Raw genomic sequence first — 14,919 nt, forward strand, 5'->3', positions numbered from 1 at the left:
GGCTCCTTATTGAGGTAGTCAGGAAACTCCTTACTGAGGTAGTCAGGAGGCCCTTCTGAGGTAGTCAGGAAGCCTCTGACTGAGGTAGTCAGGAAACCCCTTACTGAGGTAGTCAAGAGGCCTATCACTGAGTTAGTCAGGAGGCATATCACTGAAGTAGTCAGGAGACCCATCGCTGAGGTAGTCAGGAGGCCCCTCGCTGAGGTAGTCAGAGGTCCCTCACTGAGGTAGTCAGGAGGCCTCTCACTGAGGTAGTCAGGAAGCCCCTCACTGAGGTAGTCAGGAAACCCCTCACTGAGGTAGTCAGGAGGCCCCTCACTGAGGTAGTCAGGAGGTCCCTCACTGAGGTAGTCAGGAAGCCCCTCACTGAGGTAGTCAGGAAGCCCCTCACTGAGGTAGTCAGGAGGTCCCTCGCTGAGGTAGCCAGAAGGCTCCTTATTGAGGTAGTCAGGAAACCGCTTACTGAGGTAGTCAGGAAACCCCTTACAGAGGTAGCCAGGAGGCCACTTACTGAGGTAGCCAGGAGGCCACTTACTGAGGTAGCCAGGAGGCCCCTTTTTGAGGTAGTCAGGAGGCTCCTTATTGAGGTAGTCAGGAGGCCCCTCACTGAGGTAGTCAGGAGGTCCCTCACTGAGGTAGTCAGGAAGCCCCTCGCTGAGGTAGTCAGGAAGCCCTTCGCTGAGGTAGTCAGGAAGCCCCTCACTGAGGTAGTCAGGAGGCCCCTCGCTGAGGTAGTCAGGAAGCCCCTCGCTGAGGTAGTCAGGAAGCCCCTCGCTGAGGTAGTCAGGAGGCCCCTCACTGAGGTAGTCAGGAGGCCCCTCACTGAGGTAGTCAGGAGGTCCCTCACTGAGGTAGTCAGGAAGCCCCTCGCTGAGGTAGTCAGGAAGCCCCTCACTGAGGTAGTCAGGAGGCCCCTCGCTGAGGTAGTCAGGAAGCCCCTCGCTGAGGTAGTCAGGAAGCCCCTCACTGAGGTAGTCAGGAGGTCCCTCACTGAGGTAGTCAGGAAGCCCCTCACTGAGGTAGTCAGGAAGCCCCTCACTGAGGTAGTCAGGAGGTCCCTCACTGAGGTAGTCAGGAAGCCCCTCACTGAGGTAGTCAGGAAGCCCCTCACTGAGGTAGTCAGGAGGTCCCTCGCTGAGGTAGCCAGAAGGCCCCTTATTGAGGTAGTCAGGAAGCCCCTCACTGAGGTAGTCAGGAGGCCCCTCGCTGAGGTAGTCAGGAAGCCCCTCGCTGAGGTAGTCAGGAAGCCCCTCGCTGAGGTAGTCAGGAGGTCCCTCACTGAGGTAGTCAGGAAGCCCCTCACTGAGGTAGTCAGGAAGCCCCTCACTGAGGTAGTCAGGAGGTCCCTCACTGAGGTAGTCAGGAAGCCCCTCACTGAGGTAGTCAGGAAGCCCCTCACTGAGGTAGTCAGGAGGTCCCTCACTGAGGTAGTCAGGAAGCCCCTCACTGAGGTAGTCAGGAAGCCCCTCACTGAGGTAGTCAGGAGGTCCCTCGCTGAGGTAGCCAGAAGGCCCCTTATTGAGGTAGTCAGGAAACCGCTTACTGAGGTAGTCAGGAAACCCCTTACAGAGGTAGTCAGGAGCTTCCTCACTGAGGTAGCCAGGAGGCCACTTACTGAGGTAGCCAGGAGGCCCCTTTTTGAGGTAGTCAGGAGGCTCCTTATTGAGGTAGTCAGGAGCCCCCTCGCTGAGGTGTTTCCCTGACAACGTATCCCGGGCCCTTCCTGCCAATCACTCCCAAAGCTCCGCCCCCTCCAGCAACCATCGTGACGTGGACACGTGCATTACCCCCTCCCTTTCCAGCCCACGCCCGCTTAGTCACTGAGAGGCAGCAAGAAGAAGGAAGAAAAGGGAGGAGGGGGAGAAGGGATGGGGAGCGGCACGCGCCGTCCGTATCACGCCCTAGCTATCTGATTTGTAGATCATGCGAAAACCTGACCAATTAAAGCAGAGAAGGGGCGTGGTTACGTGGAGGCAACTCTTCGGCAGACAGAAGGGCGCTGCATTCACTGACAGCTCTGCGGCCGGAGCAGCTGTGCTGCTGAGGGCTCCGTGAGGAGGGGGTGGGATGCGACTCTTTGATTGGCTGCTGATCGCCGCAAGGAGGATTCTTATTGGCTGCTGAGCAGCTGGGCAGGTATGTGCGTAGGAGGAGGGAGGGTAATGGCGGACGGTGGGATTTTGAGGGGCTCTCTATGTCCGGAGCTATGGTCAGACTAGTTCAGTGTCTTGTAGCCAAGCTAGCCCGTGCTGGGGGCTTGTATGGACCAAGCTTCTGTGCTTTTCCATCTTACCTCTAAGTGGACATTTTTTGGGGGTGACCCGCTCCTTTATAAGACCACAGTGGGTGCAAGCCTGGCCCCTGAGCAGGTCCTTATATAAGACAGCCCTGCAGCTCTCTCATATTAACCCTTTCCTCTCTGGATAGAGCACCTTTTTTCTTTTTTTTATACCCCCCTGTTAGAAAAAAATATGTAAAATAATTAGTTTAAAATTGTGCAAATATTAGCAAAAAAAATACAGAAATATATATAGAGAGAGCTGTATATAGTGGCTGTAATTTACTGAATGGCTTAAAGGGGCGCACGCTTGGTCAGTGCGATATAATCATTTTTGCATTGTATATATCGCCGTGTTAAAGGGGAAGTGTCGTGAAAAAGAGAAACTTGTGATATGACAGATACCCGTGAGGACGATCACGTGGACTGCGACCGCAAGAAAAACATCTGTAAGGGACATTCAGTTTGATCACGGGGGTTTTAATTTCTCGCTTTGGAAATCTCTCAGAGCTGATCACAAAAACTTCATCAATGTGATCGTCTCTTGTGTTATCCGTGTCACCTGGCTTCCCCTTTAAGAGGTTGTCTGGCAAACCAAGTGGAAAAATTAAAGGGCTTACAGATGGTCTCCTCCGGGGACTCACGTGGCGGTGTGACCACTGGCTGTCAAAGTGAGAGGTCACGGCTGCAGCCAGTGATTGGCAACAGTGGTCACTTGTAGAGATGAGCAGTTTGATTCGCTCTGCCAGTCCTGTCCTCACTTCTCTTTTGCACCAGGGCACTGTGACTGCTATCATGGAGGACCGGACCAGCGGAGCACAGATGGAATTGCTCATCCCCAGTGAAATGTTGGGTCAATACGACATCGCTAGCTCTGGAAAAAGAGAGACTGGTACAGGGGTCTCTAGGAAAATTGGCACGGTAGCTGCGGGGGGATCAGAAATGCGAATATTACTTCTTATATTACTTTATAGTATTGTGAGTTGTTCTAGTTCATTTAATTGGAACAACCCCTTTAAACCATCAGCTTAAAGGGGAGTTTTATAGCGTCCCACATTTATGTAATTCTGATCCTCGTCAGTGTAGAATTAGGATTGGTTCTGGAAGAAATCAGTCCACATTTGTGGGATTAGATGTCACCCCTTCCTCGGAGAGGTACACTGAGACGGCCGCTGAGATTTCTAGTGAATGAGACGGCTCGTCTGTAGGCTTTTACAGATGTGTAACTAGTAGCGTGCAAGTCATTTCAACCTGGGAGGGGGAGCTGTTGCCAGAGCGGCTCCTCCAGTGACCGTGGACTGTTATACATACCTGGAGTCCATGTTTGTTCTCTTCTGGTGTCCTAACAAAATCACATTTCACTCTTTAATTTGAGAAAAACAAAAATTCTAACTGCGTATTTTTTTTTTTAAATTTCCTACGAGGGGAGGGAAGGATAGGGGGAGGGGGGGTGACATTCAAAGATCTCCAGGGGAGAATAGTGCAAGACGGTCCCACAGTGGTCAGAGATTATAGCCTAATGTGGATAGAACGGGGGAGATTGAGATGAAGCCATTACTATGGTGAAGATTTCCGGCTGATGTTCACTAGTTCTGGTGGTAGGATGATATATCATGATATCTTGTATATATGTGTGATTGTCATGATATTACAGGTGCTCCCTTTTCAGAACACTTGCATAAATTTACACGCCTACACATTTCTAGATTAGGGAGACTTTTCTTGTAATTATTGGCTTAGTTTAGTTTAGTTTTTTTCAGTATAAGGGGACAAGGCATCTATAGGAAGGTGAATAATTCGCACAAGATAATATATAATGGGGCAGGTTTATCAAAACTGTCAAATTCTTAGTGCAAACTAGTCTTAAAATGTGCCAAATTTATCAAAGTGGTTGATAAATCTGTTTAATTTTAAGTCCTAAAGGGGTTGTCACCAGGTGCAGTTTGCTTCTCACTAAATTAGAATATCATCAAAAAGTTAATTTATTTCAGTTCTTCAATACAAAAAGTGAAACTCATATTATATAGAGTCATTACAAACAGAGTGATCTATTTCAAGTGTTTATTTCTGTTAATGTTGATGATTATGGCTTACAGCCAATGAAAACACAAGAGTCATTATCTCAGTAAATTAGAATAATTAACAAAAAACACCTGCAAAGGCTTCCGATGCATTGAAAAAGGTCCCTTAGTCTGTTTCAGTAGGCTCCACAATCATGGGGAAGACGGCTGACTTGACTGATGTCCAGAAGGCAGTCATTGACACACTCCACAAGGAGGGTGAGCCACAAAAGGTTAATGCTAAAGAAGCTGGCTGTTCACAGAGTGCTGTATCCATGCATATTAATGGAAAGTTGAGTGGAAGGAAAAAATGTGGTAGAAAAAGGTGCACAAGCAACCGGGATAACTGCAGCCTTGAAAGGATTGTTAAGAAAAGGCCGTTCAAAAATTTGGGGGAGATTCACAAGGAGTGGACTGCTGCTGGAGTCATTGCTTCAAGAGCCACCACACACAGACTTATCCAGGACATGGGCTACAAGTGTCGCATTCCTTGTGTCAAGCCACTCATGACCAATAGACAACGCCAGAAGCGTCTTACCTGGGCCAAGGAGAAAAAGACCTGGACTGATGCTCAGTGGTCCAAGGTGTTGTTTTCAGATGAAAGTAAATTTTACATTTCATTTGGAAATCAAGGTCCCAGAGTCTGGAGGAAGAGTGGAGAGGCCACAATCCAAGCTGCTTGAGGTCTAGTGTGAAGTTTCCACAATCAGTGATGGTTTGCGGGGCCATGTCATCTGCTGCTGTAGGTCCACTGTGTTTTATCAAGACCAAAGTCAGCGCAGCCGTCTACCAGGACATTTTAGAGCACTTCATGCTTCCCTCTGCCGACAAGCGTTTTGGAGATGGAAATGTCATTCTCCAGCAGGACTTGGCCCCTGTCCACACTGCCAAAAGTACCAATACCTGGTTTACACACAACAGTATCACTGTGCTTGATTGGCAGCAAACTCGCCTGACCTTAACCCCATAGAATCTATTATAGAGAATCTATGGGGTATTGTCAAGAGGAAGATGAGAGACACCAGACCCAACAATGCAGACGAGCTGAAGGCTACTATCAAAGCCACCTGGGCTTCCATAACACCTCAGCAGCGCCACAGGCTGATCGCCTCCATGCCACATTGCCGCATTGATGCAGTAATTGATGCAAAAGGAGCCCTGACCAAGTATTGAGCGCATTTACTGAACAGACATTTCAGTAGGACATTTCGGATTTTAAAACCATTTTTCAAGCTGTTATTATAAAGTATTCTAATTTACTGAGATAATGACTTTTGTGTTTTCATTGGCTGTAAGCCATAATCATCAACATTAACAGAAATAAACACTTGAAATAGATCACTCTGTTTGTAATGACTATAATATATGAGTTTCACTTTTTGTATTGAAAAACTGAAATAAATTAACTTTTCGATCATATTCTAATTTAGTGAGAAGCACTTGTGTGTGTGTGTATGTGTGTATATATATATATATATATATATATATATATATATATATATATATACACACACACACACTCACTCACTCACTCACTCACTCACACACACACACACACACACACACACACACACACACACACACACACACACAAGTGCTTCTCACTAAAATAAATTATATATATATAATATATGAGTTGTACTCGCCCTTCCCAGGTCCACCAGTGTCTCAACTTCTGCTTCCAGTGTCTGGTATTGGCTGCGACGCTGGCATCACGTTAACAGCTCAACAGCCTATCAGTGAGCTGAGCAGCTCATTTAGTTTAGGCAGACCGCCACCTTCCGGATTGGCTGTTGATGTGACGACAGCGCAGAAGCCAGTGACAGGCACTGGGAGCAGCAGCGGAGACTCAGCACTGGACCCGGGGATGGCAAGTGAAGATGTGTTTGTTTTTTATGCCAAACTACAGTATATGCCATAATTCTAGTGCATTTAGCTTGATAAATTTACCACAATATGCCTATAAGAAGTTGAGTCCAGTTGACTCCATGCTGATGATATGAAACTACAAGTCCAAGAATGCCCTGTTGGACAGTCAGGATAGGATCGTCAGAAGTGTCACAAGAGGTCTCTAAAGATCCACTTACACTGCGGAATGATCGTGAACAAGTGCTCAGGGACCCTCATCCACGATAATCGTGCAGTCAAAACAGGCTGCCGATCACCCAACAAACGAGCAAGATGCTAGTTCGCTGGCAGAAATTATCTTTTGGTTTGCACAAAAGATCATTGTTCTCGGCAGCACATCATCCTGTGTCAACAGAACCTGTGCTGCCAAGAATAATGGCAGCCTACGTGCTCTGATCGATCTATCACAGATTGTTCAGCGAGCATTTTTGCTGCCGATATTTGCATGTTTATCTGCTTTTATACTCAGCTATCTTATCTTGGTTGACTTTTTTCTTTTTTTAAAAAAAAGAAAAAGTCTTCACTTTTTATACTAAGGAAACAAGTGCTGGCTCAAACTATGGATTTTAGCCTCCGTGCTACAGTAGATAAAATCTGCGCAGAATCTGCATTGACAGTTCACTTTTTGATTTTTTTTTTTTTCCCAAGGCAGATTTCAAATTCGTCACAGAAAACTCTGCACCATTTGAATAGGAACAAGGATTTTAAGTTAGCGGAAGGATTTAGTAACGAGATCTGCACTGAAATCCCCATAAAAATACTAACATAACATCTGACTTGCTGGTGTTTTAATTGGTAGTCAATGTGAAGAGTCGGGATCCTGTGGGCACATGTGGACTAGAGCTATCAGGTGCCCACAAGGATGCCATATGCAAGGGTCTTTTGTTCTGTGGACCTACAAGATTACAGGGTCATGCCGACCCTCCGGAACTGCGAGCTGGACACTTTTACAAACACATCCACAGTAGTTTCCAGAAATCCTGTCTATTGTATGAAATTTACTAATATTTCATGGGGGAGGGGTGATGATTTTGAGAGGTTTTTCAGGGTTGACAATCACCGTTTTGAGTGTGGTCGCAGCTCTCAGGTAATCCACCTACGTGCCAAGTCATTGCGCGCCATAGTTTTTTCTCTAGATAGCTCTTTTTCAGTCTTTGCCGAGCAACCACTTCGTAACTTGTCCTTAAGTATCGCTTTTCTTTTACTCTGCAGCTTGTTTTGTTTGTTCTCCAGCGTGTAGCTAGGGCACATACATCTATTTCTTCTAGTTACTCACCCTGAGGAAAATGAAAGAATTTCAGCCGTGTCATTGGTGACTCACGTTTCCAGAAGTGCTCACAGGACTCGTGTGTTTTCAGCACGAAGACCTGACTCCTTTTTATTACTATAGACACCCTTCATTACGGTCAAGTTTGTAGTGTAACCCACTGTCGGTCATTAAACGCTGTTTATAACACGTTCTCATTTTTGTCTTGTAGACTCATGTTGGCCAAGGGGATCAAACGTAAATTTTCGGAGGTCGAGGGGGAGATGGGAACTGGTCCCGAAGTAGAAATGGCAGCTCGATGCCAGAGTTCGCTGCCTGCGGTGCAATCTCATTGCTTGATGAACATATCTCTAGTGAAGCTTCACCGTAGCCTGCACCACGTGGAGCCAAACCTCAGGCATCTTGTGCTGGTGGCCAACACCTTGCGACGTCTTCAAGCTAACATGCAAACAGAATCAAGTGCCACCGGCGTGTGGAAATCCACGGAGGACAACTCCAGAAAAGACCAATCCCAAACATATGTCAGCGAGAGCAAGAAACCAACTCTAGAGATCCCTGCAGAAGATGCCTTGTTCTCCACCATGGATGCATCTTTATACTCTTCCATTTCCACCATTCTTGAAGACTTAAACAATTTTGAGGGGTTGAGCCGCTCACCACTTCCCCAAGCAGACGAAGATCAATTTTATTCCCCAAAAGAATTAAGCAAAGATGGAAGTCGAGAAGAATCTGGTAAGCTGACACCTACATCCAGCTTCCCAAATTCTTCCACCTATCTCCTCGGGGACAACCTGGAGGACATTTTTGAGGACATCGACACTTCCATGTATGATAGTGACCCATGGGCGAGCAGCAACCTTTTAAACTTCAAGACTTTTACTAGCATGAATGAGACGGAAGAGAAGACGTCGTCCGACGGACAGGACTCTATGTTGGAATTTAGCGACTTGGACTATCTAATGGATGTTCTAGTGGGAACCCAAAACTGCTGATATTCCCAGTAGGACAATTAATGGACACAACCATGTATCTTGTAACAAGACACTATTGTAAATAATGAGAGGACTCAACTTTTAATTTATTTTCAGCGGATGAACCTGAAACGGTTTTCCTTGACGGCAAAGAGAGGGCATTATTCCGTGTTTCGACTACCAGAGACACAATCTCCAAATAAGTGTTAAACTGCAGAAGTCGAATTTAACCTAAAAAAAAAAGAATAATCAAGAGATGATAATTCACATATCTGCCATAATGAACACAACGTGCACATTTTTTGCATACAAGGTTCATAGTTGGTCTTTTCCAGAACCCTGCACCAATTGCTAAATAGTTTTGTAAATTTTGTTTATGGACTTACCGTAAGTTTTTTATTTTTTTTTAACGATGAAGCCATTGGGACAATCTGCCCCAGCACATAGAAAATGTATATAAAACCGATATATATATATATATATATAGACATATATAAATCTATATTTTTAAGATGACTAATTTAAGCGTAAATGTTTCAGATTGCCGTAATCATGCTACATTTCTATATAAACCAGGGTAATCCTACAGATTTTTTTCTCACCAAAATTGCGTTGGTGCGAGTACATTTTTAATTGGTATATCCAATGAAAGAACGAAAACTAATTTATTGTAATTTCTGTATAAATGTTGCGGTGGCTGGTAAAGTCTATAAATCAGTTTGTCTTAAACAGACATTTTTTTTTTTTTAACGATTGTAGCTTTTCTCTATAGAAGCCGAATTAAAAAAATCATAAACAAAGCAATATCCTTTGTATATTTCTATGATTTTGATTAAACTGTTATAACCCGAAGTGATATTTGGGGTTCAAAAGCCATAACCGCACTCGCTTCGCCGTATATTCAGGGCAAACTCTTTCCAAATTCAGTTACTCTGTTTGCTGTCATTTTTCTGAACATCAAACAGCTCCTAGTCCCGGGGCCACTGCTGTTACCTCAACTTGGTCATTTTTTCTTCCCCATATTTATTTTATTGTGATCTTTCGATGTCTTGTTTTCTTTTTTGTGTATAAGGCATGTATTATTCAAGAATTTAGGGGGGCTTCATCAGCCCACGGTTTATGAGAGCTGTACGTGTGTGTCATCATTTCGGCCGTAAAGACGTCTGGTGATGGTATTTATTGACTATGTGATTTTTATTCTGAATTGATCTTAATTTAACGCTTGGATATCTTCATTATTTATCCTTTGTGAATATTTATGATTGAAATAAAATGGATTTTTTTTCGTAACTGGACTGACGGATGGTTCGCTTGATTGTGTTAATTTTTTCAAAACAGTTTTACAAAAATTTCGGAATCAGGAAAGAGTAAATTATTAAAGCACCTAGACCCCTGATTCATCATGACCAGCGATTTTTCTTGCCGGTCTTCATAAGGGGGCGTGTTGGAGTTAGACGCTCCCGGTTCGTTAAGAGGTGCACGTCTGTCGAATGCGGAGCATTTGTCACCATACGCCTCGCCACAAATCTTACTCCAGACACTGCTCGTCATGAATTAGACTCACGCTCACACCACGCTCTCCCCGCTTCACCAATTTTGGCATTGGTATGAAAAACTGGTGTGAAGAAGCCAAAAATCGCAAAATTTTGGCAACTTTTCGTAGAGATTTACTTTGATTAATCGGGGCCTTAGAGTCAGTCCATGAAGCCCCAAGGAGGCAATTTGTACCTATTTCTCCATAGTGGCTTCAACCTTGGTATGGTTATCATTCTGAGAAAAGAAACATTGGGAAAAAAGGTGAAGTAAAGAAGTTGTCCACTACTTGGACAACCACTTCTCATACCCCACGCTTGGCCTTGATAAAATATAAAAGATTATACTCACCTCCCGTGCTGGCGCCGTTCCAGCGGTGGTGGCACTCTCCCCGGGGTTCTTGTGCTGTTGTGACGCCGGCGCCCAATCAGAGCTGGCGTCACTGTCCTTTGCCTCCTGTCGAATTGAACATGAAGAGGAAGTCAGAGATCAGCTGTAGCCCAAACTTCCTCTTCATGTTCGATTTGTCCGAAGATGGGGACAGTGGCATCAGCGCTGATTGGGCGCCGGGATCAACAATCGCACGAGAGCCCCGGGACCGCGAGTGCCGACACTGCTGGAACGGCGCCAGCACGGGAGGTGAGTATAGGCTTTTTTATTTTATCGGGGCTAATTTAGATCAAGAAGGAGTTGTCCACTACTTTAACAGTAGAGCCGGTGCGGATTGATTCACAGGACCCAGTTCAGCGGCCAGGTCAATAATCTGTGGCCCATCAGACGAAAGTCCTGAGTATCGCCTCTTACCTCTCATCATCCGTGGCTCTGCTGTTGATTTGTCAGCCTGACACAACATCACACTGCAATGATGACATCATACCAGGCCGGCTAATCAAAAGAAGAGCCACGGATGATGCTCCCATCCAGATGACTGATCTGGTTGAAGGACCAGCGTCATGTGAATCGATTCGCAACATCAACTTTTGTATTGCCAACATACAACATTTGCAATCTTCTCCATACCTTTTAGCCTTCTCTGAAGCATCAGGACGCGTTTTTCCCATACTGTTATCTACCTTCATGCTCGGAATAATAAACCAATACAAAGAAGCATTTCTGGCTGGGCACAGAATGACCATCGAACCTTGTGCTTCTGCCTGCAGGAGGTTATGTATTAAGCAGTCACAGCTGTCGGTACATAGCCAGTAGGAGTAAATGCTATTTTAAGAATCTCTGCTCAGAAATATGTATGACTATTATTTCTAAGAGAGGCCAATTCATGCTTTTAGAGCTTCAAGCTTCATAAGAGTGTCCATGAACCATCATCGCCTGTGTTGGATGCTGAGAAACATTTTTTTTTTCTATATTTTTAACCTTCTATCGGTGACTTATACATATTATGAATTGCTAAAGCAAGACGAGGACGTAAAATCCTTTATTGCAGAGGAGATTCTGTTTGCCATTGCTTAGATTAACCCCTTGGTATGTCCTATGCCTGGTGCCGAATTATGTAGCGGCCTCGAGGGCTGAGCGTACTGCGCACACGGTGGTTGCCAGCTGTGTTATACAGCCGGCATCTGCCACTTACACCAGCTTCGTTCGCTACTGCAGAACCCCTTAACTTGTCACTGTCAATCTCTGATCGCAGCTTCAATCCAGTCTGTGACGTTCTGGGTTTTGCTGACAGGTTTCCATAGCTGCCGAGAACCTGCTGGAGCCACAATGGCTGCCATCATGGTACTCCTCTGTCGTCCACAATACTTTACGTAGAGCAGTGAAAATAAAAAAATTAACTTTTTCCACAAAAATGATCTTTTAGACCCAAATTTTTTATTTTCACAATGGTAAGAGGAGAAAATGGACCCCAAAAACTGTTGTACAATTTCTCCTGAGTGCGCCGATACCCCAAAAGTGGGGAAAAAACACTGTTTGGGCGCACGGCAGGGTTCAGAAGGGAAGGAGCACTGTGTGACTATTTGAACGCAAAATTGGCTGGAATTGAGAGCGGATGCCATGTCACGTTTGGAGTGCCCCTGATGTGCCTAAACAGTGGAAAACCCCCACAAGTGACCCCATTTTGGAAACTAGACCCCTCAAGGATTTTATCAAGGGGTATATTGAACATTTTGAATCCAGAGGTACGACACAGAATTTTATAACATTAGGTCATCATATTGAATAAGTTGTCATTAGGCTTGAGCGAAAGTGCTCGTTACTTGAGTTTGCATCGGGTACTCAGGTATGCACCAAGTATTGCGGGTGCTCGAGTGACATGCTCAAGTACTCACCCCGCATGTTTCCCAGCTGTTAGTACAGCCAAAAAACACGTAGGGATTGCCTGCCATGCACGAGCAATCCCCGCATGTTTTTTTTGGGTGTCTAACAAACGTGAAACATGTGGGACAGCGAATCGAGCATGTCACTCGAGCACCCAAGATACCGGGTGCATACCCGAGTACACAATGCAAACTCAAGTAACGAGCACTTGCGCTCAACACTATTCGGGTATGCACCAGGTATCGCAGGTGCTCGAGTGACATGCTTGAGTCCCCGTCTCGCATGTTTCATGGTTGTTAGACTCCCAAAAAAAAAACATGCAGGGATTGCTCGTGTATGGCAGGCAATCCCGGCGTGATTTTTTTGGCTGTATAACAGCCACAAAATATGTGTGGCAGGGACTCAAGCATGTCACTCGAGCACCCACGATACTCAGTGCATATCTGAGCACCCGATGCAAACTCAAGTAGCGAGCACTTCCGCTCAACACTAGTCGCCATATCATCATAATTTTTTTTTTCTTTACTTTTGAAAAAAATCGCACTCCCAACACAACCCTAACCCTAATGGATCGCGCCCAGACAGCCTGTGTGCGGGCGCGATCGCCATGTCGTAGTAGTACGAACCTGGTCCATAATTACCAGGGCCCAGGGACCTACTATTACTGACAATGTCAGAAATGGGTTAAAAAAAAAGCTAAAAATTAAAATCACCCCCTTTTTAGAAATAAAAAAATCAGATCTCAAAGAATGGCAACACAAAATAATTTCTTTTTTTTTTTTCAAATTTCTGAGATCGGACTTTCCATGATGAGTTTTTGAAGCTGTGTACTTTTTGCTGTGCAAAAAAAGCGCAGCATCTTTCAGTTGCAGCAAAGTGGATGTGATTTATGGGAATCTCATGCCCACTGTGTTTTTATTTTTAACTCTGCATAAACTGACCTGCGGTGCGATTTGGAAATTTGCAACATGTCAATTTCTTTTGTAGTAAATATCTGTTTTATCTGCAGATTTTGCTCACTGATTTGAATGAGATGAGAATAATCAAGAAGTAGGGGATGAAATCTGCAGGTTATGAATAGTATCCCACTTTAAATATCTAGGTATACACATGGCAAGCAATCACACGCAACTCCGTGATTTAAATATATCCCCTATTTTGTCATACATGTGGCAGAAAATTAGAATATGGAGAGCCCTCCCTCTGTCAGTAGCTGGGCAGATAGTCCTCCCTAAATTCCTATATGTTCTGGAACATTCAGCCTTCATCGTTCCACAAAAGGTATTTGCCATGATCAACTCCCATTTAGCAACCTTCATCTGGGGCCCAAAAAGACAAGAAGTGAAACTGACCACTCTTCTGAAACCCAGGGATGAGGCAGGTGCAGCACTCCTGGACTTCTTATCTACTTAGCTAGCCAACTTCGCTTTCTACACCCCTGGATAGCAGATCATTTGCCTAATTCTGAACATCACCTTCATCTTGCTCACTGTTTGAGTCTTCAGAGTCTATGGGGGGTCTTGGAGGCATGAAAGCAATACTCACGCTCCTTCTTCAATTCACAAACTTGCGGTCCAAGTGTGGAGGGACACAAAAAAGATTTTTCAATTCAAGGACACGGTCATCGAGTGCACCTTATGGCATAACAGTGCTCTTCCCAAATTGCTACATTCCCAAGATGCTCAGTTTTGGTCGAACTTAGGGGTGAAGACACTGGCACAGGTAAATATCCAGGGGGTTCTTGTTTCCTTCAATCCATATCAACAGCACTATCAAGTCCCCAGACACGCTTTCTTTAGGTATCTGCAACTAAGACATGTCCTAAATAAGCGGATCGCAGACATTGGAAATTCTCTTACATCCTCCTACCCTCTGATAGGGATTTTAAGGAGCCAGGGGCCCAAGGGGCTGGTCTCCTTTTTATACAGCCAGTTACTAAGCAGGAGATGCTGCTCATCGCAATTGTTGGTTGAGGCCAAAAGTAGGACTGTAATACCCTCCCTATCAGAGGAGGATTGGAGCGAGGCCTTGACCTCCCCACAATAGGTTTCACTGGCAATTAATAACAAGCGAGTCCAAATGTATATAGTCCATCAGTGCTACCTGACACCTAGCCCAAATGTATATAGTCCATCAGTGCTACCTGACACCTAGCCCAAATGTATATAGTCCATCAGTGCTACCTGACACCTAGCCCAAATGTACAGTACAGACTAAAAGTTTGGACACACCTTCTCATTTAAAGATTTTTCTGTATTTTCCTGACTATGAAAATTGTACATTCACACTGAAGGCATCAAAACTATGAATTAACACATGTGGAATTATATACTTAACAAAAAAGTGTGAAACAACTGAAAATATGTCTTATATTCTAGGTTCTTCAAAGTAGCCACCTTTTGCTTTGATGACTGCTTTGCACACTCTTGGCATTCTCTTGATGAGCTTCAAGAGGTAGTCACCAGAAATGGTCTTCCAACAATCTTGAAGGAGTTCCCAGAGATGCTTAGCACTTGTTGGCCCTTTTGCCTTCTCTCTGCGGTCCAGCTCACCCCAAACCATCTCGATTGGGTTCAGGTCTGGTGACTATGGAGGCCAGGTCATCTGGCGTAGCACCCCATCACTCTA

The 14,919-nt window shown here is 45.0% G+C and overlaps 1 protein-coding gene across 1 annotated transcript; it reads left to right on the forward strand.

Annotated features, from left to right (window-relative positions):
• Window positions 1-1,975: 1,975 nt before the first annotated feature.
• Window positions 1,976-9,779, forward strand: LOC141153246 (SERTA domain-containing protein 1-like). Its single transcript, XM_073637948.1, has 2 exons — window positions 1,976-2,136; window positions 7,725-9,779. Exon 2 carries the CDS (start codon window positions 7,729-7,731, stop codon window positions 8,503-8,505), a length of 777 nt encoding a protein of 258 aa, XP_073494049.1. The 5' UTR covers window positions 1,976-2,136; window positions 7,725-7,728; the 3' UTR covers window positions 8,506-9,779.
• Window positions 9,780-14,919: the final 5,140 nt, after the last annotated feature.

Source organism: Phyllobates terribilis, unplaced genomic scaffold, assembly GCF_046119375.1.
Source record: "Phyllobates terribilis strain yellow unplaced genomic scaffold, ASM4611937v1 Scaffold_7__3_contigs__length_470593459, whole genome shotgun sequence".
Classification (NCBI taxonomy): Eukaryota; Metazoa; Chordata; class Amphibia; order Anura; family Dendrobatidae; genus Phyllobates; species Phyllobates terribilis.